Genomic DNA, 25,487 nt, shown 5'->3' with positions numbered 1-25,487 from the left:
GAATGTAGAGAAACAATAATGCTTTGCTTTTCTGCAGACATTATCAAAAATAAACACAGGTCTATCCTAATTAGAGTGGTTTAACCATATTATACTATATACAGTTTAATGTAAAACACACCAACCCCCAAGAAACGAAGCAACAAAAAATGTAACCAATTGGTAAATTCGCTAAATAATCACTTTAGCACATTCTTGCTTGGATTTGCTGTTAAGTTTAGTTTACAGTTAAGAAACCCAAACAAAACTATACCCGAGTCTGTAACCAAATTAAGGACATTATCACAAGACTGCAAATATGATGACATACTCTCAGATGCAAAGCGACAGATTAGAATTGCGAATTGAAAGAGGATCAGATTCTGAGGCAATTGTTAGAGGCAAATCTAACCTATGAGAAGACAAAAAAAAATCACCAATAGTAGAATCAACAAAAAAACATGCAGGACTTACAAGTGAGTCCTACACTTGGAATAAGTGGAATAACACGCTACCCCAAAGCAAATCAAACATTTTTTTAAAAGTCTGCTATTCCTGTGGAGGGAATCATATGCTATCTGAAAGTTGGTTCGGGCAAGAAAAATGCCACATGTGGTTTAAAAGGCTACACTGCCAGAGCTTGTGAAACAAAACAGTAAAATTGAAGCAGCAAAATTAAAGACTTAAAAGAAAGACACTCAAAGTTTCTGAAATTTCCACCATTCCTACTATAAAAGCAATCAAATTAAGATTGTTATGCAGAAGTCTTGACAAGCTTAATGAAAAGGCCAACTTCAAAAAAGTAGAAATATTGATTGTTAATACTTGATTTTCAATATTTGAAAGTGAATCAAGAGACATAACATTCAAAACAAACTATATCTGAACTTAACAAAGCCCGGCTAAATCTGTAAAACCCATACTGGTGAAAGCACTGAAGTAGTAGGAATTGCTGACATACATGACAGCCAGGGAAGGGTAAAAACTTTACCAAAGCTCATTGTTGCAGACCTTGTATCTTGGTCAAGTGTTAAAATGCTGACTTGAGGGAATTATAATTCTCAAACTTAATTAGTTTCTTCAAGACAGGAGATTTTCCTGAGCAATAATTATTATTTAATCCAACAATAGCATCTTATTTACGCCTCATATTAACTAGTTTAATTGTAAAAACATTATACTCTGCTGCAAATACTTTAAAAGATTCTGCTAAGGCCACTGAAGGAGGCAAAAATAAAGGGACTGTAAACAGCAGTGGGTTACCTACAGCAACTTTTGAACTTCTGGAAGTTACTACAAATGCTGCCAGCAGTTTCATAGTGTTACTGTCGCAAACACTAATAATTCGGGCATCAAGGCAATCACAACACGCATGTCATTACAGGTACAAACCTCAATGCACACAAAATGTTGGAGTAATTCAGCGGGACATGCTGCCTGTCCCGCTGAGTTGGTGCAGCATTTTGTGTCTATCTTCGGTGTAAACCAGCATCTGCAGTTCCTTCCTACACAACCTCAATGCACAGTTGAGAAATAGCTACACTGTTTTTAAAACTCCATCCTTTGTATCAGTGATTAAGTTAATCTCCCACCTTCCTAGGTAAAATATACCATGACATTATTTGAAGAGATGGCTTCAATGGCTTAATCGACTGTATCTCTCAAGGGACAGACTCAAATTATTTACATACTTAGTTTGTGGGATCTTTGCATTGCATAATTGACTGTTGCAAATGATTACAAATCACTTTCAACTGGCTGATAAGTCACTTAGGATGTCCCCAAAGATTTAACGTGCTCTAACAAATACATTTTCTTTCCTTCAAAATTGCTAACTTCCCCATCCTATTTCTTGCCACATACTGACATTTTGCTCAATTAGTGCCAATTTATAGACAATAAACAATAGGTGCAGGAGTAGGCTATTCGGCCCTTCAAGCCAGCACCGCCATTCAACGTGATCATGGCTAATCATTCACAATCAGTACCCCGTTCCTGCCTTCTCCCCATACCCCTTGACTCCGCTACCTTTATGGTGCTTCTGAAAGGACAAATTATATACAGGAAATAGTTTGCCCTTATTTGCACAAGTGCTTAATAAAGGAATAACTTTTACATAGAACAATACAGCACAGGAATAGACTCTTTGGCCCTTGTCATCTGTGTTGAACTGGATGCCAATTTAAATAAATCACCTTGTTTGTAAATGTACAAAGTTAGTACATTCTCCCCATGACCTGTGTGGGTTTTCAGCAGGATCTCCAGATTCCTCCAACACTCCAAAGACGTACAGGTTTGGCTTGGTATCATTGTAAATTGTCCCTAGTGTGTGTAGGATAGTGTTAATGTGCGGAGATCGTTGGTCGGCACAGGCTCGGTGTGCCGAATGGCCTGTTTTGGGGCCTTATTTCTAAACTAAACTAAAACAAAGGCAGCCTCAGTTACACGTGCTTAAATTTACTTGTTTTCACTGAATAAATCCACAAACATCCAGATGCTTGAAATGTATTTATAATCCAGGTTTAAAATGGCATTTGGATTCAATGAGCATAACGGTAAGCACATTCAACCAGCCTAATCGACTTAATAAGGACATATCTGAACTAGCTAAATTCAGCTTAAATTTGTTGGTAAACGAACATAATAATTCATGTTCCAAAGGATCAGTGTGCTTTAATATAACTTGATGTATAGGCAAATTTTTCCACAAGTGTTCGTGGAGGAATTACCCTGGTACAAATTACCTCAAGCTGGTGACAGCTCAACAAATTACAGAGGTGAAACTCTCAAAATTGAATAATGCTTCGCTTGCCGAGACCTGACAATATGCACTTGAATATAACCAGCCAGATCATAAACATGGCAAAAAGCAGCAACACTATTGTTCTACTTAAACTATTATATTGTCCAAATATTTGCAACTTTACACCAGATGCATTGCTCATTTAGCGTAAATTGACGTTACCACAAAACCACTTCCAGTTAAGGATTGAAAATACAGGAAGTGCTCACTATCTACATTAATGGTGTGGAGTAATTGAGTTCAGGACCATATTTAGTAATTTTACCCCAGTCAAGGATTCCCCACTTACTGGATGTTCTTGGAACTCTTGTGCCTGCCGAGTTAACTTTCAACTGCCAAGTATTAAAGGGCACTCAGCCTCCTTAGTTTTTCAAAATAGGTCAAACAAAATATACCAGGCCTTCAAAACAGAGCACAGCAGCAGAAAATAGGAGGCCATTTGGCCCTTTGAGCCAGCACCACCATTCATTGTGATCATGGCTGATCATCTACAATCAGTAACCTGTACCTCCCTTCTCCCCATATCCCTTGATTCCACTAACCCCGAGAGCTCTATCTAACTCTCTTTTAAATTCATCCAGTGAATTGGCCTCCACTGCCTTCTGTGGCAGAGAATTCCACAAATTCACAACTCTCTGGGTGAAAATGTTTCTTCTCACCTCAGTTTTAAATGGCCACCCCTTTATTCTTAGACTGTACCCCTGGTTCTGAACTTCCCCAACATTGGCAACATTTTTCCTGCATCTAGCTCGTCTAGTCCTTTTATGATTTCATACGTCTCGATAAGATTCCCTCTCATCCATCTAAACTCCAGTGAATACAAGCCTAGTCTTTCCAATCTTTCCTCATATGACAGTCCCTCCATCCCAGGGATTAACCTAGTGAACCTAGGCTGCATTGCCTCAATCGCAAGGATGTCCTTCCTCAAAATAGGAGAGCAAACCTGCACACAATACTCCAGATGTCTCACCAAGGTCTTATACAACTGCAGAAGACTTCTTTGCTCCTGCACTCAAATCCTCTCATTATGACGGCCAACATGCCATTAGCTTTCTTCACTGCTTGCTGTACCTGCACGCTTACAATCAGTGACTAGTGTACAAGCACACCAAGGTCTCGTTACACTTCCCCTTTACCTAATCTGACACCATTGAGATAATAATCTGCCTCCTTGTTTTTGCCACCAAAGTGGATAACCCCACATTTATCCACATTATATTGCATCTGCCCACTCACTTAACCTGTCCAAGTCACCCTGCAACCTCCTAACATCCTCTTCGCAGTTCACACTGTCACCCAGCTTTGTGTCATCCGCAAACTTGCTAGTGTTACTTCTAATTCCATCATCCAAATCATTAATATATATTGTAAATAGTTGCGGCCCCAGCCCCGAACCTAGCGGCACTCCCCTCTCCACTGCCTGCCATTCTGAAAAGGACACATTTATTCCTACTCTTTGCTTCCTGTCTGACAACCAATTCTCTATCCATGTCAATACCCTACCCCAATACCATATGCTCTAATTTTGCTCACCAACCTCCCGTGTGGGATCTTATCAAAGGCTTTCTGAAAGTCTAGATACACTACAACCACTGGCTCTCCTTCGTCCATTTTACTTGTCACATCCTCAAAAAATTCCAGAAGATTAATCAAGCAGGATTTCCCCTTCATAAATCCATGCTGACTTGAACCAATCCTTTTACCGCGATCCAAATGCACTGTTATTACCTCTTTAATAATTGACTCAAGCAACTTCTCCACCACTGATGTCAGGCTAACTGGTCTATAATTCCCCATTTTCTCTCTCGCTCCTTTCTTGAAAAGTGGGATAACATTAGTTACCCTCCAATTCTCAGGAACTGATCCTGAATCTATTGAACATTGGAAAATGATCACCAATGCGTCCAAGATTTCTTGAGCTACCTCCTTGAGTACCCTGGGATGCAGACCATTAAGCCCTGGAGATTTATTAGCCTTCAGTCCCATCAGTCTAGCCAATACTATTTCTCGCCTAATGCAAATTTCTTTCTGTTCCTCTATCTCCCTTGACCCTCTGTGCACTAGTACACCTGGGAGATTGTTTGTGTCTTCCTTAGTGAAGACAGATCAGAAGTAGCTGTTCAACTCTTCCACCATTTTCTTGTTACTCATAATAATTTCACCCGTTTCTGCTTTCAAGGGACCCACATTTGTCTTTACTAATCTTTTTCTCTTAACCTACCTACAGAAGCTTTTGCTGTCCTTTATATTCTTGGCCAGCTCTGCTTCATCCTTCATCTTTTCAGCCCGTATTGTCCTTTTTGCTATCTTCTGTTGTCCTTTGAAAGTTACCCACTCCTCTGGCTTCCCACTACTCTTTGCTATCTTATACATCTTTTCTTTCAGTTTTATTCCATCTCTAACTTCCCTTGTCAGTCACAGTTGCTTCTCACTCCCCTTAGAATCTTTCTTTCTCTTTGGAATGAAATGATCCTGCAACTTCTGGATTATGCCCAGAAATTCCTGCCATTGCTGTTCCACCATCATTCCTGCTAGGATCCTTTTCCATTCGACCTTGGCCAGCTGCTCTCTCATGCCTTCATAGTCCCCTTTGTTCAACTGCAACACTAACATTCCTAGTTTAACCTTCTCCCTCTCAAATTGCAGATTAAAACTAATCATATTATGGTCACTACCTCCAAGCGGTTTCTTTACCTTGAGTTCCCTTGGACAACACTAAATCCAGAATTGCCTTCTCTCTGGCAAGGCAGAGGGAATTGCCTTCTTAGAGCTCTAAGAATCCATCTCGGTGGCACTCGACAAACTCCCTTTCTTGGGGTCCAGAACCAACCTGATTTTCCCAGTCTACCTGCATATTGAAATCTCCCATAACTACAATGGCATTACCTTTGTTACATGCCAATTTTAACTCCTGCTGCAACTTACACCCTATATCCAAGCTACTGTTTGGAGGTCTGTAGATAACTCCCATTAGTGTCTTCTTATCTTTACAATTCCTCAACTCTATCCACAGTGACTCTACATCGTCAACCCCAATGTCACCCCTTGCAAGAGACTGAATTCCATCCCTCACCAACAGAGCTACCCCACCTCTGCCCACCTGCCTGTCCTTTCTATAGGACATATAACCCTGAATATTCAGTTCCCAGTCCTGATCCTTCTGCAGCCATGTCTCTGTAATCCCCACAATGTCATACCTACCAATTACTAACTGAGCCTCAAGCTCATCCATTTTACTTCTTATACTTCGCACATTCATATATAGTACTTTTAATTCTTTGTTCATCTCAGCTTCCACATTGATTCCTATTACACTTGGCCATTCTCTCCTATTGCTTAGTGAGCTTTCTGTCCTGTTAATTCTGGGGTGTTTCTTAATTATTCCTCTACTCACTTTCCCTTTAACTCCATGCTTGTCTATCCCATTTGAACACCCCCCCCCCCCCCCCCCCACTATTTAGTTTAAAACCACCTGTGTAGCAGTGGCAATTCTGCCTGCCAGAATAGAATAGAATAACTTTATTTTGTCATTCAAAACAAGTTTGAACGAAATTTAGTTACCATGCAGTCACAACACTAAAAAAGCACAAAACACACAACTACATAATTCAACATAAACATCCATCACAGTGATTCTCCTCCAGGCACCTCCACACTGTGATGTAAGGTAAAAGAAAATCTTATCTCCTTCCTGCTTCTTCACCCGCGGTCGGGCAGCCAAAACTGCTGCGTCGAGGCGATCGAGGCTCCCGACTCTGAAGCCCCCGCCGGGCGATGGAAGATCCTGCAGCCGATTCCAAGCCTCGCTGGACGACGAAAAGTCCCGCGAACGGGCCGACCCAAGGCCCACGATTCTGGGCGGACAAAGACGCTGCCACTGGTGCCCCCGAAACTCGGTCACCAACTAGGGACCCGCAAGCCCCCGATGCCACAGTCCACAGGACCCGCGGCCAAAGCCTCCGAAGTCAGCCAGCTCCATGATGGTAAGTCTGGAGGCCGCCAGCTCCCTGATGCTAGGCCGCAGCACGAACTGAGATGCGACCCGGAAAAAGGTTGCATCTCCGTTGAAGATTTTTTAAAAAGTTTCCCCCATCCCCCCCCCACATAATACACAACTAAAAGTAAACTATAACATACAACTAACATTAAAAACAAGACAACAAAAAGACAAATGGACCACAGGCTGCTAGGGAAGCGCTGCCACATCCGGGAAAATGCTGGTCCGCCGCCTGTTGAGGTGCAACCCGTCCCTTTTGTACAATCCACCCTTACCCCAAAACAGATCCCAGTGGTCTAAGAATCTAAATCCCTGCCCCCATACAAGACTTCAAAATGTAGAACTCCTCACTATGCAATAAACTGTAAGCTTTCAAAATGCAAGCTTACTATTGAAAATTACCATCTACATTTATACACTTTTAAAAAATCCGCTCTTGTAAAATCTTGGGTTCTCTGGTAAAAAAAAGTGAGTATCATCCATTTGCAAATTATCATCCATTTCAGAAAAGGGAAAACATTATTGTTAGAGTCAACCCCTTCACACCAACTTGCCCATGCCGACCAAGATATTCCATTTACGGTCCCACCTGCCCACGTTTGGCAGATATCTCTCCAAACCTTTTCCGATCCATGTACCTGTCCAAATGTCTTTTAATTGTTATTGTACCTGTGTCAGCTCGCTCCACATACCCACCACCTCTATGTGAAAATGTTGCCGCTCAGTTTCCTATTAAATCTTTTCCCTCTCACCTTAAACCCTCTGGTTCTTGATTTACTCTTATCTATTACCCTCATGATCTTATACACCCCTATAAATTCCCCACAGCCTCCTGCGCTCCAAGGAATAAAGTCCTTGGATTAGCTCCAAGGAATAGCCAATCCATCCTCTCCCTGTAGCTCAGGCCCTGGCAAAATCCTTGTAAATCTTCCCTGCACTCTTTCCAGCTTAACAAAATCCTTCCTATAAAAGGGTGACCAAAACTGAACACAATAGTCAAACTGTGATCTCACCAATATCTTGTAACATGATGGCCAATGTACCAAAAGCCTCCTTGACCACCCTATCTACCTGTCATAAGATCATAAGGAATAGGAGTAGAATTAGGCTATTTGGCCCATCAAGTCTACTCCACCATTCAATCTCTCTCACCCTCCTAACCCCATTCTCCTGCCTTCTCCCCATAACCTGACACCCGTACTAATCAAGAATCTATCTATCTCTGCCTTAATAATATCCACTGACTTGGCTTTCCACAGCCTTCTGTGGCAAAGAATTCCACATTCACCACCCTTTCATTAAAGAAATTCTTCCTCATCTCCTTCCTAAAAGTACGTCCTTTAATTCTGAGGCTATGATCTCTAGTCCTAGACTCTCCCACGAGTGGAAACATCCTCTCCACATCCACTCTATCCAAGCCTTTAACTATTCTGTACGTTTCAATGAGGATCCCCCCTCATTTTTCTAAACTCCAACAAGTACAGGCCCAGTGCTGACAAATGCTCATCATAGGAGAACTGACTCATTCCTGGGATCATTCTTGTAACCTCCTCTGGACCCTCTCCAGAGCCAGCATATCCTTCCCCAGATATGATATCCAAAATTGCTCACAATATTCCAAATGTGGCCTTACAAGCATCTCATAGAGCCTCAACATTACATCCCTGTTTTTGTATAGAAGCCCTCTTTAAATAAATGCAAGCATTGAGTTTGCTTTCTTTACTACTGATTCAATTTGCAGGTTAACTTTGTGGGAATCCTGCACCAGCACTCTCAAGTCTCTTTGCACCTCAGGTTTCTGGATTCTCACCCCAATTAGAAAATAGTCTGCACCTTTGTTCGCACTACCAAAATGCACGACTCCACATTATATTCCATCTGCCACTTCTATGCCCATTCTTCCAACCTGTCCAAGTCCTTCTGCAGAGTCCCTGCTTTCTCTACACTACCTGCCCCTCCACCTGTATTCATATCATCCGCAAACTTTGCCACAAAGCCTTGAATCCCCTCGTCCAAATCATTAATATACAAATCTATGATGCCACTTTCAAGGCACCTTGTATTGCACTCCTAAATCCCTCTTGTCTTCAACACTCCCCAGGGCCCTGCCATTCGCTGTGAAGGACCCGGCCTGGTTTGACTTCCCAAAATGCAACACCTCTAACTTATCTACATTAAACTCCATTAACCATTCCTCAGCACACTTGCCTAGCTTGTAAAACAGGTATTAAAAAAAATGCTGACTATTCTTAATCAGCCCCTGTCTATCCAAATGCATATCTTATCCGTCACAATCCTCTCCAGCAACTTGCTTACTACAGACATTAGGCTTACTGGTATACAGTTCCCAGAAATTTCTTTACAGCCCTTCTGTAATAATGGCACAATAGTCTTTTGGCACCTCATCCGTGTCTTATGATGATTTAATTTCTCAGCCAGAACACCTGCAATTTCTTCTCTAACTTCCCACGTCAGTTCTAATGTTCTCTAACAACGGGTCCATTTGGTCTAGTATATATTATATTACTAAAACTCTCATCTTGTTTGTTTGTTTGTCAGTTGTCCAGTTGTCTAGATAGAGCTCTTAAGGATAGCGGAGTCAGGGGGTATGGGGAGAAGGCAGGAACGGGGTACTGATTGAGAATGATCAGCCATGATCACATTGAATGGTGGTGCTGGCTCGAAGAGCCAAATGGCCTACTCCTGCACCTATTGTCTATTGTACGTACCCGAAATACAGCCAAAACAATACACGACAGCGCAACAATTTTAGGCCCACTATTCCCATGCGGTCTCGCTTGATCAAGTTGTTACATTTTAAAAGCAATTAATTTAATAAACTTTAATAAATGCGCTTACCCCCCCCCCCCCTCCGCCGGGAGGACCGCGCCCGTTCCGGCATGCCCACGCACCTGACCTTCCTCCCATGGAGCAGCGCGGCAGCAGAGGGTCAAAGAAGATGGCCGTCGCCGTCAACCTGCCGCTGCAGGAGAGATTTCCACCCAATGGGTCCACGGCTCACTCTGGCCGCCGAGATGGCCGCGTTGAGTGGCTTCCCTCTCCCCTTTCCCCTCTCGCCCACCCACAGTCCCGGGAGACACTTCCCGGCCGGCAACGGGTCCACAGATCGTCATTTGGGGGAGGGTTGCCGGGCCCGCAGGAGAGGTTCCGATCCAACGGGTCCACGACCGTCTAGTGTGTTTATAAAATCTCTTTGCATTTTCCTTAAAATTATCTGCCAAAGCCATCTCCTGCTCCTTTTTTGCCATCTTGATTTCTTTCTTGAAACTCCTCCAATAGGTCCCCATTTTAATTATCTGCTTACTAAGTGAAATCTCGTCATAAATTCAATAAAATGACGAATCATTAATCATATTAGTCTACAATTTCAAATAAAGATGAACGAAATTAACTTAATTCAGAGAGGAAAAAGATTCTACTGCCGAGGTTGTGACAGAATTAACCAGCTCGATTTTGTTAGGATAAAATCATTCATAACAAGAACTCAGGAAGAATAAGGTTAAATTGAACAGTATGAAACACTCATTTGAACTAATTTATATCATAATCATCCAATTTCTATTACAACCTCTCATAAATATATGTAACCCACTACCTATTTTGCCTCGTGTTCAACTCCTCTCCAACTTTGCAGCCACATTCTTCTTAGCAGTCTGATGCATAATTCCTGAGATGGAATTGTGCAACAAACCTAATGTAGACATAGTGCTTTGTAATAATCATGCATACATCAGTTGGAACCAAATTGGATTAATGATGTACTTTTGTAACACATTAAATCTCACTTCTTCATAAAATGGATTTTAATAAATTCCAGATTGTTTTCTAGACAGTGAAGGTATTTGTTTACCAATACTCTTCCTTGAACCTTGATCAAAATTCCCAAATCCTACATTCATTCCAGTGTTGTTGAGTGCCTTTTCTGACCATATGATACTTTTACTGTCCAAAACAATTATTTCTGCAGCACAAGTTCAATGCCTATAAAAGTATTTTGGGATATCCTAACAAAGTTAAATGTGCCACATCAGTATAACTCTTCTTCCCCATCATGGCACATTTCTGGTGATTTAAAATAAATCTCAATCTGATGAATAGATGAAAAAACCTGTTTCTTGCCTCTAGTCTATTACCGCAGCAACTATCTGGAACAAAAGCAATATTCATCACTTCTTTAAACACCATGCATGAAAAGCATTTGGGAACCACACCCAATACGCTGACTCAACCCACATCAGACTATCCAAAAACATTAGAATTAACATAGCACAGAAATATATCAGTACCACTGCATTCTCATTAAATAACACCAACGTTCAAAATAAAAGCGCTTGTTTACTGACAAAACATTTCATTTATCTGTGCAAGTGAAGCAGGGATTTTATGGAAAAAGATCAAGAATACTTGGAAATCTGTTTCAAACAGCTGGCACAGATAATGATAGTCAAACATCCTTTCATTTTGTGTGGTCATAGTTGACAGGTTAGATGTGCAGGAAGAAATATTCATAAATAGACAATAGGTGCAAGAGTAGGCCATTTGGCCCTTCGAGCCAGCACCACCATTCAATGTGATCATGGCTGATCATTCTCAATCAGTACCCCATTCCTGCCTTCTCCACATACCCCATGACTCTGCTATCCTTAAGAGCTCTATCAAGCTCTCTCTTGAATGCATTCAGAGAATTGGCCTCCACTGACTTCCGAGGCAGAGAATTTCACAGATTTACAACTCTCTGACTGAAAAAGTTTTCCTCATCGTTCTAAATGGCCTACCCCTTACCCCTTCAGTTTAAGAACTGTGGCCCCTGGTTCTGGACTCCCCCAACATTGGGAACATGTTTCCTGCCTCTAATGTGTCCAACCCCTTAATAATCTTATATGTTTCGATAAGATCCCCTCTCATCCTTCTAAATTCCAGTGTATACAAGCCTAGCCGCTCCAGTCTTTCAACATAAAGATGGAGATATTCAAAGGTATCTATCAGAGCAAGGATTAAGGAAAAAAATAATCCAAATATTTATTCTATTCTCTCAAACACCCATGATACTATTGAAGAGATAATTTGTTTTATAAGCATTCTAAAAACCAGTAACCTCTCTTTTATGTACGTGTTTGGAATGTGGGAGGAAACTGGAACTTCGGGAGAAAACTACGGGGTCACGGGGAGACAATAAAAATTCTGTAAAGACAGCACCCGTAATCAGGATTGATCCTAGATCTCTGGCGCTGAAAGGCAGCAGCTCTACTACTGTGTCACCGTCCCATCCCATATCTGAGGAGGAATGTGCAGGCATTGGAGAGGGTCTAGAGGAGGTTTACGAGAAAGATCTCAGGGATGATTGGGTTAATGTATGATGAACATTGGGGCACTGGGCTTATCCTCGCTGAAGTTTAGTTGGATAAGAGGGGACCTCCTTGAAACTTGCCAAATAGTGAAAGGCCAGGACAGAGTGGATGTGGAGAGGATATTACTACTAGTGGGAGAGTCTTGGACCAGAGGGCAGAGCCTCAGTATAAAAGGATGTACCTTTAGAAAGGAGATGAGGAGGAATTTCATTTGTCAGAGGGTGATGAATCTGCGCAATTCATTGCCACATACAGCTGTGGAGGCCGTCATTGGGTATTTTAGTGTACCTGCAGTTTGAAAAGTTTAGAAAAAAACAAATTTTGCTCATTAACCACGAGTAGCGTTTTTGCACAAATTGCAATAGAAAATTCACAAACCTCGTGTCATTTGATGAAAATATGTTGAAATACGAAATACATACAAAAGTGTTAAGTAAAAGGCTTCTGCAATCTACTTGGGAAGAGTTGTCATAAAATATGTAGCATTGTGCTCCAATAGCTGTCTTGCTGACAACTATTGGTGGTCTCCGATGAGCTTAATGCATTCTACACTCGCTCTGAATAGGTCGCTGGAGGTACGTCACCCACCCCACCAGTCTCAGGTGTGTCTGTACCAATGATTACTGTGGCAGATGCAAGGTCGCCCATCCTGAGAATGAATCTGCGGATAGCAACTGCCCCAGATGCAGTCCCTGGCCATGTCCACAGGACCTGTGGACCAGCTCGCACAGGTATTCACAGACATCTTTAACCTCTCACTACTCCATTCCGAGGTCTCCACCTGCTTTAAGAAGACCACTGTCATCTTGCTGCCAAAGTAAGGTAGTGTGTCTTCATGACTTTGTCCATTGGTAGTGACATCTACGATCATGAAATTCTTCTAGTCTGGCAATGGTGCAAATTAACTCCAGCTTCCTAGACATCCTTGTTCCACTACAATTTGTCTACCATTGCAACAGGTCCACAGAAAATGCTATTTCCCTGCCCTAAACTCATCTTTGGATCACCTGGACAACAACGACATCTATGCTAGATTCTTATTTATTGACTATAGATCTGTCTACACCACCACAACCCCATCCAATCTCATCTCCAATCTCCTAGACCTAGCTCCCTCCCGTCACTGGATCATTGACTTTCTGACCCACAGACCAAAATCAGCAAGGATCGGTGATAAAACATGCTCCACAATAATTCCCAATACCAGACCTCCTCAAGGAGGCATTCAGTCCCCTACTGAACGCCTTATACACTCAATGGTGTGGCCAAATTCAGCTCCAACTCCATCTATACGTTTACAGATTACATCACCGGATCACAAAGAATGATGAGATGGGCTGCAGGAAGGAGGGGAGAGGGACAAAGTTTAAAAGAGATGTGCAGGGCATGCTTTTTTTTAAAAAGTCTGGTGGGTTTAACCTGCAGCCTGATGTCAGTAATTAATGCACAACATTCCTGAGTGAATCACAAATGATTCAGACATTGGGCTGAAAATACTAGTGTTGTTTTGCCCAACTATAAGCAAAGTTTGGACACAAATCAACAAGATTTGAAAAACAGATTTTTTTTTGCATAAATGAGTTACCCAAATCTTCTCAATCTTTTCTGTTATCCGTCAATCTCTGTTTGAACACAAACAGCCCTGCCCTTGGGTTACAAAACTGCAGAAGTTAGTTTACTGTAATTGCCTTTGCTCAGAATCTCACTTCAAATTATGCCCTGAATTGCTACCACAGCAGGAAACTACGTAGCCGTTTCTGTTGTGTTCATGTAATTTTTTTAATATTTATGTTTGTTTAAACAATGAATGTTTAAAATGCATTATTACTGGAGGAGTTTCTCTGCTTTTCTTTCCTTTGAAGATGATTGAAATAAAAAATTGAAGGACCTTTCCAATTGCAAGTTTTTTAAAATATATACTTAAAAGCATAGAATTAAAAAAATAGGTTGCACCATCAATAAAAAAATCGATTGTGTAATACTTAGCATTACACTTTTTCCACAGAGGATAGTCCATGTCTAGAATGAGCTGCCAGTGGAAGCTATAGAAGTGAATACAATTACAACATTTGGACAGATATGTGGATAGAAGGTGGTTAAGATGGCTATCGGCTAAACGTAGGCAAATGAGACGAGTGCATAATGCTAACGTTGGCTTGGACAAGATGGGCCGAAGGGCCTGTTTTCATGCTGTATGGCTCTACGACACTTCTGAATGGAACTACTGACCTAGGTTATTGTCCCATTCGCCGCTACCTCATTGCGGACATTGGACTTTGACCATGGAACATGCAGAGAAAAATGCCAGAGTGCAAAATATAGTGTTGTGGTGAGAAAGTGCAGACAACATAAAAGTACAAGGGCCCTAATGAGGGAGTTGGAAGATCAGAACTCTACCCTTTGCTTATGACAGGACCATTAGTATGATAAAAAGCAGGGAACAAGCTATCCATGAATCTGGTAACATGGCTTTCAAGCTTTTGTATCTTCTGCCCAACAGGAGAGAGAAGATGGAATGACCAAGGTGCAAATTATTTATTGCATTGAATGCTTTCCAGAGGCAGCGTGAGGTGTAGACACAATCGATGGTGTAAGAAAGCAGGCTAGCTTGTGTAATGGACTAGGCTACATCATCAACTTTCAGTCATTGTTCAGGGTCTTAGGCGGAGCTGTTCACCAAACCAAGTTGTGATGCAGCCCAACATGATGCCTTCTACGTACACCTGTGGATGTTGGTTAGTTAGTGGCGACATGCCAAACTGTCTTCTGAGATAGTAGAGGCATCGGCATGCTTTCTTGGTGGTTGGTCCAGGATAAATGGTCAGTGATATTTATGCCGAGGAATCTGAAGCTTTTGACCATTTCCACTTCAGCACCATTGATGCTAACTGGGACGTGTACACTACCTTGTTTCCTGAAGTCAATGATGAGTCTGAAGAAGGGTCTCGACCCGAAATGTCACTTATCCATATTCTCCAGAGATGCTGCCTAACCTGCTGAGTTGCTCCAGCACTTTGTATTCTTTTGTGTATTAACCAGCATCTGCAATTCTTTGTTTCTACATTTTGACTGTTCCACTGCAAAATCTCCTCAAGCATCAGCAGTTCTTTGTTTCTACAACTAGCTTCTTTGTCTTGCTGAACTTGATGGTGAAGTGGGTGTCTTGACACTATGTTACTAAGCTTCCTGTACTACATCGAGATCCGGCCCACTATAGTGGAGTCATCTGCAAACTTATAGATGGAGTTAGAGCAGAATTTAGCCAGTCGTAAGTGTATAATGAGTATAGTAAGGAGCTCACAATGTAATCTTTGCAGGGCACTGATTTTAAGAATTATCATGTACTAAATACAATTTTGCTTTTAACCTCTGGGTTTCATTACAAAAAGAAAAAACACCTCACAGACATATACTTAAGCACTGTTCTGGAAGTTGAATAGAAAGGTTGGAAGGGAACAGTGTATTTGTGTTTTTCTATTTCACTGATAAATATTCCATAACTGATTTAGATTAGGAATATCAAGTATACAGGTCCGTTTATTGTGCTGGTCAACTCTGAACAAACAAGTGCACCTATACACATAGAAATGCAATTAGATTTACACACCACCGTTGAATTTACACAAATGAACAGATCCAGCAAAAAGCAGTTTCTTTACCTTTCTGGCCACTAAAAGTTTCTTCCCCTCTGTTATCAGGCTTCTGAACGGTTACTGTCCCATTCACCTCTACCCCATTGCGAACATTGGACTTTGACCATGGGGCATGCTGAGAATTATATGTGTAAGAAGGAGCTGCAGATGCCGATTTACACCGAAGATAGACCCAAAAAGCTGGAGTAACTCAGCAGGTCAGGCAACATCTCTGGAGAAAAGGAATAGGTAACAATTTGGGTCTCGACCCAAAACATCATCTATTTCTTTTCTCCAGAGATGCTGCTTGACCTGCTGAGTTACTCCAGCTTTTTGCGTCTATGCTGAGAATTATATTCTGAATGTATCTTCCCCTTTGTTCTTCTACCAATTGTATTTACGTATCGTATTATCTGATCTGATTGGATAGCATGCAAAACAATGCTTTTCACTGTACCTCGGTACATGTGACAATAATAAACTGAAACCTACGACAAGGAAGTGAATCTATTGTGTAGTCAGAGGAGGATCATAAATGGCTCAATCACTGGAGACAGATAAATTCTTGAAAGATTGGGAATCAGGGACTATGAGGACAGTGTTTAAAACTTGCCCTGCAAGTTTTACGGGGCAAGTATACAACTCCTGCTCACACTTTCTTCTGCACCACTATTTTGCTTTTGAAGCTTTGGCCTGTGCTGCTCTTCTGCACCACACACCTCCCTTTTAGAGACCTATCCCATGGCCTTTATCTTGTCATAGCTATTCAAAGCTAGTTCATCCATGCTCAAACAGTTTGTGCAGATATCCCAATCTCTCTCTCCTTGAGCTACTCTAACTACAGTACCAGACCATGATGGTACTGTTTTCATGCTGAACAATCATCTTGCAACTTTCCCAATTGCATTTATAGTTTATTGATCCATTATGGGAGTTTCATGACACGAATAAGCAGGCAGACCTCAGAGTAGCAATTTTATATGAATGACAGATACATTATTTGAATTCTGACATTTAATGCAGCCTTGCTACATGACCACAGTTGTCTCTGCTGTTAACCCCTTTTCCTTAGCACCTTAGTAATGGTGATTCAAGACCAGCTCAACTATCCAAACTTTAGAAAAACTGTACTGTTATCTTCAAATTAGACAGATTCATTATGAATGTCTGCTTTAAATACCACTATGATATCTCATAGATCAAGTGTGTCATTTTTCAGATATAGCCAGGCTAATGGTATCAAACTGAACTTCAAACTGAACTTCCCAACACAGACATATTTGTTTTGAGGCCTTCACTTATGGATCCATATTCTCTCTTGTGTCTCTTGATGCCTTTTGACTCTACATTCCAGTGTTCAGCTACCATTAACTTTAAATGCCTTATCCAAATTCTCATTCCATTGCAAATATACAGACTTTAATCAGACCCAGTTACAGCTCGGGTTCACGGTCTCAAACTAAGCTTTTACCCATTCAGAACACAAAGGAAAAGTGCTTGTTTCTCTCCCAGAAGGTAATGAATCTTTGAAATTCTCTTCCCAAGCAGTTTGAGGCTCAGTCATAGCATTTCAAGACAGAGATCAATTGATTTTTAGATATTAAAAGAATCAAGGGAAAGAGGGCTGGTGTAAAAAATGGTATTGAGAGAAAAGATCAGTCAGGTCTTATTGAATGGCAGAGCCAGCAGAAGGAATGGTCGACTCCCATTTCTGTTGTTTTTACATACCAACATCTGGAACATGCCAAGGATAGGAAGAATGAGATGAGTTACAAAATGAATTAGTTGTAAAACTACGCAGCAAACTATAATTAACTATTTCAAGTGATGCATGATGTAAAAAAAAGATACATTAAGCTTAAGATTTTTATATTAATTGTAACATGCAAAATATGTTTTCCTATCCATAATATGCACCTCTATTAAAACAATATCAACCCAGTATTTTCTTTCTGTTACCTTTAAGAAATATAAAATAAATTAGCACGTTTTATATCTAGACATATTCTGAGCACATTGGCAATATGACATGGTCTAGGATGGGTGACCACATTCAAGTCTCGATAAATCATATTGAGAATTGATTCAAAGTTTAATAATAATAATAATAATAATATATTTATTTTATATAGCGCCTTATCACATGCTCAAAGCGCTTTACAAATACAATTAACAGAAACAAACAGACAAACTATCCTGACGGAAAACCGGCGAATACTCAACGCCAGCGTCCTCTCACGTCAGGGTCCGGCAGCAGACATCAAAAAGCACAAGACACACAGATACAATTTTTTACACAAAACAGCCATCACAGTGATTGCTCTAGGCATACCCTCACTGTGATGGAAGGCAACGAGTGAACTGGAGTGGAGAATTTAATTTAGTCAATACTTTTTCCAGTTTTCTAATTATGACCTATTTTCTCAAGGTGTCAAGTCACATTGGTAAATGGATGCATCTGTAAACATTTCCTTATAGTGTTTATCATCAGTGATATTTGCAATTTTTTTCAATTATGGACTTTAATTAGAGAATAAATAGTTGAGCAAGACAAAGTGAAAAAAAGTCCACTGTTAGATTGTGAACATTTTAAATACTTTGGGGAATCTGTCGAAGAAATAGCAGCTGACATTTGTTGAGCACTGGGCAAAGAATGGATTTTATTCACAAAATGCTGGAGTAACTCAGCAGGTCAGGCAGCATCTCAGGAGAGAAGGAATGGGTGACGTATCTGAAGCATAAATTACATGAGCAGAGTTCAAGAACCTTTGGAATTCTTAGCTTTTGCCATACCTGCTTTCTTTCTCCATTCTCTTGCTGAAGAATGGTCCTAACCATTTAAAATTTAGCTAATTTTATATTGGCAGTCTTCAAGAATTCTAGTAAACTGCCTACTAATTAACTCATTGTTGCAAAAATCAATGTCTCCCATTTGTTCTTGACATATTTCTCATACTTCTGCTCTACTGACCAAGTGATATCGGAAATTCTAAGTGGTTTGAATGGATATTTAATTTGCCCTGTCTAAAACATGCAGCATGTCAAACGTTTGGTATTTACTGAATGCATTTGTCATATTCCATGTTAATTTTGCCTTCAGTTCTGGTTGTGGTTCTGATCAGCTTATCTGTTAAACAACCCACACTTGTCAGTGCAGTACTATTCTGATACCAGCCATGTATAAATTCATTATGTTATGCAATGTGTTATCGTATTAATATCTTAAATCTCACATAGAATCCCTATTCGGAAATTCAACATCCATTCTATGCTAGCTGTGATTTGCAGAAGTAGATGAGTTCATTGTGTTGGTAGAAACAAAGAATTGCAGATGCTGGTTTACAAAAAGGACAAAATGCTAGAGTAACTTAGTAGGTATCACAAAATGCTAGAGTAACTTAGTAGGTATCACAAAATGTTGGAGTAACTCAGCAGGTCAGGCAGCATCTCAGGAGAGAAGGAACGGGTGACGTTTCGGGTCGAGACCCTTCTTCAGACTGATGTCAGGGGGCGGGACAAAGGAAGGATATAGGTGGAGACAGGAAGATAGAGGGAGAACTGGGAAGGGGAGGGGAAGAGAGGGACAGAGGAACTGTCTAAAGTTGGAGAAGTCAATGTTCATACCGCTGGGCTACAAGCTGCCCAAGCGAAATATGAGGTGCTGTTCCTCCAATTTCCGAACCTGCTGAGTTACTCCAGCATTTTGTGATACCTTCGATTTGTACCAGCATCTGCAGCTATTTTCCTAGAATAACTTAGTAGGTCGGGCAGCATCTTTGAAGAACATGGGTCAGTGACTTTCCGGGTTGGGGCCCTTCTTCAGGCTGATTGTGGTGGGTAGGGCAGTGGGAAGCAAGCTGGAGGAGAGGAGGGGCAGGTCGACATATCTACCTATTTCTTGTCAGGCTTTGTCCTGGCCCTTTTCTCTTCCAGGTTTCTACCCCCCCCCCCAATATGTCTGAAGAAGGGGGTCCCAACCCGAAACATCACTTATCTATGTTCTCCAGCCATGCTGCTTGACCCACTGTGTTACTCCAGCACATTTTGTCTTATTTTGACTGTGTTGGTATTGACTGATGTAAAATATAATTGGCTAGGACACGAGTAGAACACACTGTTCTTATGTGGGTGGTGTACGATCTCCAATGTCCATTACAGTTGGCAGATTGCATCTTTGTTTAATATTTCATTTTAACTCACCTGGTATTGGAGTAGATTATGTATTGATGCTTTTGAACCATCAAGTTTGTAACTTGAGTCAGAATCAGTCATCTAAGCTAGTCACATTTGCCAATATTTGGCCCATATTTGCCAATATTTGGCCCCTATTCTTCTCAACCTTTCCTATCCATGCACCTGTCCAAGTGTATTTTAAATGTTGTTATGGTATCTGCCTCAACTACCATCTTTGGCAGCTCATTCCATATACCAACCATCCCCTAGGTGAAAAAGTTGCACTTCAGTTTCTGATTAAATTTTCCCCCCTCTCACCTTAAATCTAAGTGCTCTGGTTCTTGATTCCTAGCCAGGGTAAACAATTGTGAATTCATCCTACCAATGCCCCTCATGATTTTGTACACCTCGATATAATCACCCCTTAGCCTCCTGCACTCCGGCATAAAGCCCAATCTCTCGTTATAGCTCAGGCCCGAGTCCTGGCAACATCCTTGAAAGTCTTCTCTGCACTCTTCCCACCTTAACAATATAATTCCCAAAAGCATGGGAGAAAACTGAACACAATACTCCCAATGTAGCCTCATCAATATCTTATACAACTGGTTGAGTAGCTGGGTGATAGGAGATAAAGGGTAGTGGTGGACAGGTGTCTTTCCTAAATGAAAATCTATAACAGGTAGTCTACTGCAGGGAATGGCTGCTGGGACCTTTTTTTGTTTGTAAAATGCATAAATGACTTGGATAAGAATGTAGAGGGTAATTTTGCAAATGACATGAAAGTTGGAGTCATGGAGAAGATGGTTGCCCAATGATAGAGATCATTTGGAAAGTCACACTGATGTATAGGTGGTCATTAGGCTGCATCTATAAATCCTTATAAGTGGTGATAAAGGAGAATAAGGTTTTGAAAAACACAGTGGGTATGCATCCTGCATAGGATGAAGGATTAAGAACAAAAATTGGGATGTTATGGTGGTTTAATTGTACTTGGTCCTGTAAATACAATATTGGTAATTCTTTGAATATCGACCAATAGCTCTGGTCAACACACTAAGAGGAAGAATGTGGTAGCATTAAAAGTGCGCAAAAGAAAATTCACCAGGATTTTGTTGGACTGGAGGATATAATTGTTAGAGAGATTGGATAGGCTGGTTTATTCTCACTGGAACGCAGGGGGCTAAGGGGTGACCATAGAGGTTTATAAAATTGTAAGGGGCATAGTTAGGATATTCCACTACTATGGCTCTGCCCATATCACCAAGCCAATCATCGATCTAATTATCGTTTACCTTTGATCCCATGTGCCTTTACATTCTTGAGTAGTCTACCATGTAGAATCTTGTCAAATGCTTTACTAAAGACTATATGGACAACATCTATTGCCCTGCCTTCAATTATCGTGGTTAGCACCTCCATACCAAAATCAAACCAGCAAGATAAAATTTATCTTCATAAAGCAAGCTGTCTGAAGTAGGGTCCCGACCCGAAATGCCGTCTGTCCATTTCCCGCCACAGATACTCCCTGACCCACTGAGTTCCCCTGACAGTTTTTTAAACTTAAGATTCCAGCATTTGGTCTCTTGCATTGCCTTATTTGGGAGAAGCAGCTATCTTCAAGAATTGTAGGTTAACAGCCATGAATATAAATGCCAACCAGCCTTCAAACTCTTTAAAATCTTATAAATTTTCTTCTATCTTGAAATTACAAGCACAGCTGGTTAAACAAACAGCACTGTCTGTGAAGGAAGGGAACTAGAAATTGACATGATCATGACCCATGTATTGTATGCATTGGCCAAACACACAAACAGAGCTATCTTATTTGGCTTAAATTAAACCAAATATCTGACATTTTGAACTATATTTTGCACCATTGTGACAAAGATCAAGGTTCTCGACAGGCAATGCTGCCACAGAGCACATCAAATGTGGTCATAATCATATTTGTTCAGTCAATCAATATTTGTTGTATCCAGGCAGCTGACCCTCACTTTGACAGCTCTGATCCTTATGTCACGCATTCAAAGTCACAACTACCTAACATAAAACTATCATAATTTTGCGGAGTCTACCATCAACCTCCTTTGCTCAGAGAACCCCAGCTCTCTAGGCTAACCCTGTAAAATTTATTTAAATCCGAGAACCATTACAGCAAGACCATAATGCATCTTCTCCAGGACCTCCATATCATTCAAATCTGGTGATGAAAACTAGATGCAACACTTATATTGTGGCCTAACCTGAGCTTTATTAAAAAGATTTAGGCATAACCTCCTCGCTTTGCTATTCAATGTTTATGAAGCCCAAGATTCAATGATGAGATGGTGTTTGTGAGATATTGGTGTGTGCCCAATGGTTATTACAAAATTACTCAGATGGCTGTAAATTGTTTTTGGAAATCAGTATTGTGACACTATATTGATTCCCTATTGATATCTGAAGGTGTCTATTCCACAAATTTGGAACTGGATCTTTCAGTCTAATGTCAAATAATTTTCCAAAAATCTGTCATACCTTTGCTCAATTGTGATAGTCACACATATGAAATACCTTAAATATAAAATAATTATATATTAGTCTTGGTAAGGTTTCACTAATTATCTAACATAATTGAGAAAATTGTGTTCTGGGGACATGTAGAATTGAAGAAACATGCTTATGCATACAAATAATCTTTATGCCATCCCCAGCTCATTCCTCGCCAGTGATTTTCTCTTCACCACTCCATCAAATATAGTGAACTACAATTCTATGGGTCACAGTCCTCTGTTATTTAGTCAATGGCCAATCCATGGAAGTGTTAATTAGCATTTATGATATACCCTTAGAATGTCAAAATCATAGCTTACCCCAATTATATTCTAGTTGGGTGTCCAAATAGATATTTTGCAACTACAAACACATTTGTCCAAACCTGACTATAGCTTTTCCAGGAGTCCACGGCCAGACTTCATCTTAGTCGATAAATTAAGTAGCCATAACAATTTAGTTGCATTATATTGGTTATTCTCAATTTAGTTGCATTATATCGGTTATTCAAACTGGATGAATGGCACGGGGTTGATAGGTTTCAGATGGATAATCAAAATTTGTGCGTTTACTTTTTAAACAAATAAGGGAATCAGTAACATGGGTCACTTTCCACAAGTGTCCAGGTTTATAATGTATACTCTTATGCTTATGGGGAAACATGAGATTCTTCTCATTACACGTGACACGTGTACAATTTTACGAATTTAATGAAAAACTGATAACCAATCCAATTACAAGATCAAGAACGGAATAAAGGTCAGGAGATAACACGCCTTTCATCCCCATTTGATGCGATGTCAAAGCGGCGTGTAACATTCGCTTACAAGAGAAAATTGAACAGGATTAAACAAACTAACACATTTTATATTTAATGTTAAATAAACTATTTTATCCGTATCGGTAAATTGAATCAACATTAGGTTCTATTTTTAAAAATCGTATGGACGTTTTCTCCCAAAGTGACATCTTCCAATATTTACAAAACAGTTTTACTAAGGCCTAGACTGCCAAAGTCCACGAGTTTGAAAGAAAACATTAGTAACCCATCCTCTTTAATAAGAGGTGGTGAAAGACAAGGGGATCTGCTGCAATAAGGGATACTGGGAAACTAATGCAGTTTATTACTGCGCAGGTGGGCGATTCAATGCAGCATCCTTTGTACAAATTAAACCACCGAGCATAATATAAAATAAAATCCATAAATAGCCATATAATACACAATTAAATCAAATTCATGACATTTAAATTTGATAGTTACCAGTGTTATTACGCTATCCAACATCGGGAATATAGAGAAAGTGCACAATAGAACCATTGCCGCAAAAAAATGTCATCAGTGAAATTGGTACGTTCTCAAAGTAGAAACAGTAACAGTAATCATGAGCCACATTTTATTACCTTCAATTAAATCATTCTACATTCTCACACCAAAACGTGGAAGCTGAACGATACGTCCCTTCTTCATTGTTAAGAAGCCACGATATTTATCTTCCCCATTAATGAATAAAAACCTACCAAGTGATTCCACTTGAAGTCTAAGAAAAGTATCCCATAAACTCCAAGTCGTTTCAAATTATACGTATACACCCTAATAATTCGACGCGAGAAACAATGAAGAGGCATCGTGTCTGTTACTAGCACTTCTCAGTATCAGCCACAAAGAAGCTTTCTAGACGATTATTTAAAAGTCTGAGACTTGAAAGAAAAATAAACAAATCTGAGCGTACATGCGAAATCAAACTTAAAACATAATCTCGAAGAACCTACACATCTAGTTCTTCCCAATTTTTTTTTAAAAAATGAACGATTTAAGCCAAGGCACAAAACAGCGAGGGGAGCGAGGAAGATTTGTTTATCCAAGTTAATAAAACGCTTGGCTGCTGCTCTTGACTCGATCCAAAAGGGGCTCCTGATTTGCAGCCGTAAGAAATTAAAAAAACATTTTGGCGAGCATTAACGCCCTTAAATGACAAGTTATTTTATTAGCAGTAGAAATGTAAAAACGGCGTGGCGATCCGGGATGTAAATGGGGCCTGACTATGTAATTTACCTTAAAATAGCCTCCTTCGTAGAGCGTGTTGGGGGGACCGAAGATCGCTACTTCCCAATTGTAGAGATCGGACTCATCCACCAAAGTGATCCTGAAACCTTCCACCGGCTCCTCCTGCAAACTCTTAAGCTCCAACATTAAGGCCTTCTGAGAACTCGTCATCTGCTGCTGAGCCATGGTGGTGGGCAGCAGAAAGGCCGAGGAAGGAAGAGGAAGGGAAAGTGGGGAAGGGGGGAGGGTACAAAATAAAACAAACCAGAGGGGAAAAAAAATTAAAGAAAATCAGCTGCTGGGAAAGGCAAAGTAGCCACCAGGCGATGAAACACACGACGCTTTGGACACTTCACCAAGTTCAGGGGGGAGGGGGGGAAAGAAAAAGTCCTTCCTCCTTCACAGCGCCAGGCTCTGCTCTGGAGAGAAAAAAATCAGACCAGTGCTCCACACATCGGGGGGGTATCAGGCAACCGCCGGCAGCTCATGAAGAAGAGTACTTTTATGTATTCTTTTTTTAAAATATATATATATATATATAAATAAAAGGCAGGGTTTGCGATACTTTGTTGTTGCCGTATATGTTGGTAACAATGTGGTTTTGATGGTGATCTCTGCGCCTCGCCGGCACTGGTGACAGCAGTAAAATGGCCCACCAGCTGCAGCGGCTCCGCCCCGGCCTCGCGACGTCACCGGCGCCCTTTGTGACGCGCCTTCGCCCTCCCCCCGGCCATGTGTCGACGCTCAGCAACGCGCATGCGCAGACGGGGCCCCGGCCTGGGCCGACGCGAGACGCTCCGGAGCTGCAATCTCATTGGTGGCGGCCGCGTTACGTCATAATTGGTCGAAGGGGTCCTGACCTCCATACGTCACCGATCCATGTTCTCCAGCATTTTGTATCATCCATGTTTTCCAGAGATGCTTCCTGACCTGCTGTGCTACTCTAGCATTTTGTACC

General features: G+C 40.8%; 1 protein-coding gene across 2 annotated transcripts in view; it reads right to left on the bottom strand.

Annotated features, from left to right (window-relative positions):
• ube2r2 (ubiquitin-conjugating enzyme E2R 2) overlaps positions 1 to 25,198 on the bottom strand; it is an 86,481-nt gene extending 61,283 nt beyond the window's left edge. The window contains exon 1 of one of the 2 annotated variants that reach the window (XM_078430844.1): positions 24,539 to 25,198. In XM_078430844.1, coding sequence (XP_078286970.1) covers positions 24,539 to 24,715 — 177 coding nt within the window. In that variant the 5' untranslated portion in view covers positions 24,716 to 25,198. The remainder of the gene's footprint in view (positions 1 to 24,538) is intronic. The other variant, XM_078430908.1, reaches the window with a different exon arrangement.
• Between the last annotated feature and the right edge of the window lie 289 nt (positions 25,199 to 25,487).

The sequence above is a fragment of the Rhinoraja longicauda genome, chromosome 1 (assembly GCF_053455715.1).
Source record: "Rhinoraja longicauda isolate Sanriku21f chromosome 1, sRhiLon1.1, whole genome shotgun sequence".
NCBI classification, from domain to species: domain Eukaryota; kingdom Metazoa; phylum Chordata; class Chondrichthyes; order Rajiformes; family Arhynchobatidae; genus Rhinoraja; species Rhinoraja longicauda.
This window is presented reverse-complemented; position numbering and strand designations above follow the sequence as displayed.